At 37.1% G+C, this 3666-nt stretch overlaps 1 protein-coding gene across 1 annotated transcript; it reads left to right on the plus strand.

The window, feature by feature from the left end:
* The first annotated feature begins 219 nt into the window (after positions 1–219).
* LOC131062621 (photosystem II D2 protein-like) lies at positions 220–1294 on the plus strand. The gene has a single exon (XM_057996327.2). It carries the CDS (start codon positions 232–234, stop codon positions 1291–1293), a length of 1062 nt encoding a protein of 353 aa, XP_057852310.1. The 5' UTR covers positions 220–231; the 3' UTR covers position 1294.
* The last annotated feature ends 2372 nt before the right edge of the window (positions 1295–3666 follow it).

Below are 3666 nucleotides of genomic sequence, written 5' to 3' on the forward strand. Positions count from 1 at the left end.
TTATCAAGGCATAGAGCTACCTGTTACATAGGAGTAACCATGGGATAGGCACTGCAGAATAGAATCAAGATAGTATTGATGTAGGTCATCCTTATCAAAAGAACACAAAGAAATCATGTATTTCAGTTATGCTTAGTAGAGACAATCTAACAATGATCAGTGCTGCTCTCAATAAGAACACTGTCAAAATACAGAGAATATAGGTTGCAATAGTTAAATAGGAGGATTGCTATGACTATAGCCCTTGGAAAGTCTTCCAAAGAGGAACAAACTTTATTTGATATTATGGATGACTGGCTACGTAGAGACCGTTTTGTTTTTGTGGGTTGGTCTGGTCTATTGCTTTTTCCTTGTGCTTATTTTGCGCTAGGCAGATGGTTCACGGGTACAACTTTTGTGACTTTGTGGTATACTCATGGATTGGCCAGTTCCTATTTGGAAGGTTGTAATTTTTTAACTGCTGCAATTTCTATGCCTGCTAATAGTTTAGCACATTCTTTGCTGCTATTATGGGGTCCTGAAGCACAAGGAGATTTTACTCGTTGGTGTCAATTAGGTGGTCTATGGACTTTCGTTGCTCTTCATGGTGCTTTTGGTCTAATAGGCTTCATGCTACGCCAATTTGAACATGCTCGATCTGTACAATTACGACCTTATAATGCAATTGCGTTCTCTGCTCTGATTGCTGTTTTTGTTTCCATATTCTTGATCTATCCATTAGGCCAGTCTGGTTGGTTTTTTGCGCCTAGTTTCGGCGTAGCAGCTATTTTCCGATTTATCCTCTTTTTTCAAGGTTTTCATAATTGGACCTTGAATCCATTTCATATGATGGGAGTTGCCAGAGTATTGGGTGCTGCTCTTCGATGTACTATTCACGGTGCTACCGTGGAAAATGCTTTATTTGAAGACGGTGATGGTGGAAATATATTCCGTGCTTTTAACCCAACTCAAGCCGAAGAGACTTATTCTATGGTCACTGCGAACCGTTTCTGGTCTCAAATTTTTGGGGTTGCTTTTTCCAATAAATGTTGGTTACATTTCTTCATGTTATTTGTGTCGGTGACCGGTTTATGGATGAGTGCCATTGGAGTAGTTGGCCTAGATCTAAACTTACGTGCTTATGATTTTGTTTCTCAGGAGATTCGTGCAACGGAAGATCCTAAATTTGAAACTTTTTATACAAAAAATATTCTTTTGAACGAAGGTATTCATGCTTGGATGGCGGCTCAGGATCAGCCTCATGAAAACCTTATATTCCCTGAGGAGGTTCTACCCCGTGGAAACGCTCTTTAATGGAACTCTAACTTTAGCTGGTCGTGAACAAGTAGGTGTAACTGTTGAGTTCTATGGTGGTGAACTTGATGCAGTTAGTTTTGGTGATCCTGCTATAGTCAAAAAATATGCTAGACGCGCACAATCAGGTGAAATTTTTGAGTTAGATCGTGCCACTTTGAAATCGGATGGTGTTTTTTAGAGTAGCCCAAGGGGTTGGTTTACTTTTGGGCATGCTACATTTGCTCTTCTATTCTTTTTTGGACATATTTGGCATGGTGCTAGAACTCTATTCAGAGATGTTTTTGCCGGTATTGATCCGGATTTGGATGCTCAAGTAGAATTTGGGGCATTCCAAAAACTAGGAGATCCAACTACTAAAAGACAAGTGGTATAATATGGTATTGCTCCGTTCGTTAATGCAATAGTGAGAAATGGCATCTCAAGAATCAAAATCTTTTGATTCCACTTTTTTTATGGAAAATTTTGTAATTAGTACGAAAGCTATCTCTATTAATTATAAACTACGATCGAATCTATGGAAGCATTGGTTTATACATTCCTTTTGGTGTCGACCTCAGGGATAATTTTTTTCGCTATTTTCTTCCGAGAACCCCCCAAAGTTCCGGATAGAGGGGGGAAATAATTTTCTATTTTTCTAATCCTCCTTCTTACTTATAATAAAAAAAGAGAAAATGACCTTCCCGATCGGGAAGGTCTTTTTTTTTTCAACTAGTCCTCGTGCTCTTCAAAAGGATCTCGAAGTTGTTCAGAAGGTTGCCCAAAGGCGGTGTATAGGGCATAACCAGTAAAGCTAACAAGTAAACAAGATATGGAGATAGCGACTAAGGTTGCAGTTTCCATTGGTAGGTAATCCTATGTATGTATATATAGTATATACATAATAGTATACAAAGTTAATTAGATCTCAACCAATACTGTTGTTTTTATGGCTACACAGACCATTGATGATACTTCCAAAACCGGACCAATACGAACTACTGTAGGAGATTATTTAAAACCACTTAATACAGAATCCGGTAAAGTTGCTCCCGGATGGGGAACTACTCCTTTTATGGGCATTGCAATGGCTCTATTTGCAGTATTCTTATGTATTATCTTGGAGATTTATAATTCTTCCATTTTATTAGACGGAATTCCAGTTAGTTGGGTCTAGAAAAACTAGAGAATCCACCCGGATCCCAAGTTCATCCAAAAGAAAAAGAACTAAGGCAGAATCCTGAATAGCTTTCATTTTTAGGTTATTACGTTCTGGTAGTTTGATCGTGTAATTACTTTTATCTAAGGATTTTTAGAATTATGGGTGTGCGACTTGTTAAAATTGATCTCTATTCTAGTACAGAAAACCGATCTGTTGTCTTTATAAAATAAAGATGGTCCTCCTATCTCGTTAGATATTGCTCTAATAGTTAATATCCGGAGCACGAGGTATATAATATATTCAAGAAAATCTGAACTATGGTTTATGCCTGTTTTTAAGACCTCGTGACCAAGCTTCTCATCAATAATTTGAAATAACTATGAAAATAAATTGAGAGATCTCTCTTCCTTTTTATACTGATGCTGACTAAAGAATAAGATAGTATTCCAGTTTTTATTTTTATTAGTTAGTATATTTCATTAAGTGAGTAACAATGAAATGGGAAGGTTATAACCCATAAAACCTTCCGAGTATTCAAAAAATCATCGGGGTGAAATGAAAATCTGAGGTTTAGATTTATTCATCTATTGAGATCTCGACAAGATAATTCCTATTGATCGTCCATACTAGTTGTTCCATGAACAGTCATGGACTCAAGCACAGTAAGACAATGACAAAATACAAAGGATGGAGCATCATCCAAGACATAGATCAGCTTTCACTATGCCAAGCCCACCGTACTATCCTTCATTCCTAACTGCATTTATATTGATTTAGGACTGCAACTTTATTATTTTCCTTTGTTCTTTGTTATAGTTGCCTTATTTCATAATACTAACTCATTGTTGCTCTATCTTTTGACATTGGCTCTCCCTTTGTGAACCTTGTAGTTTCTTATATCCTTAAAATGTGATTGATGAAGGTTTTACTATTGTTTGTATTCAATGCACTATGGATACTTTCTTTTGCCTTGTCACTGTATTGATGCACTGTTTTTCCATGATATCTTTTGTCATCTCTTGGTAGGTCTGAGACTCCATAATTTGCATCCATTGGCTATGCTACCACCACCATCATCTATTCACACTCGTTCTTCCCATCATCCAAGCACTATCTATGAGGGTTTGAAACTTCTCCTAATGTCTTGAAGCTTTTACAGAGTTTAAGCGGTGAGGCACATTTGTATCGGAATCCATTTGCTCAAAATCATCAAAAAAAGAAATGAAGAGCTC

Source organism: Cryptomeria japonica, chromosome 6, assembly GCF_030272615.1.
Source record: "Cryptomeria japonica chromosome 6, Sugi_1.0, whole genome shotgun sequence".
NCBI lineage: Eukaryota > Viridiplantae > Streptophyta > Pinopsida > Cupressales > Cupressaceae > Cryptomeria > Cryptomeria japonica.

Coding starts and splice junctions, on each gene's coding strand:
- LOC131062621 (XM_057996327.2), top strand. CDS start 232: ATGACTATAGCCCTTGGAAAGTCTTCCAAAGAGGAACAAACTTTATTT.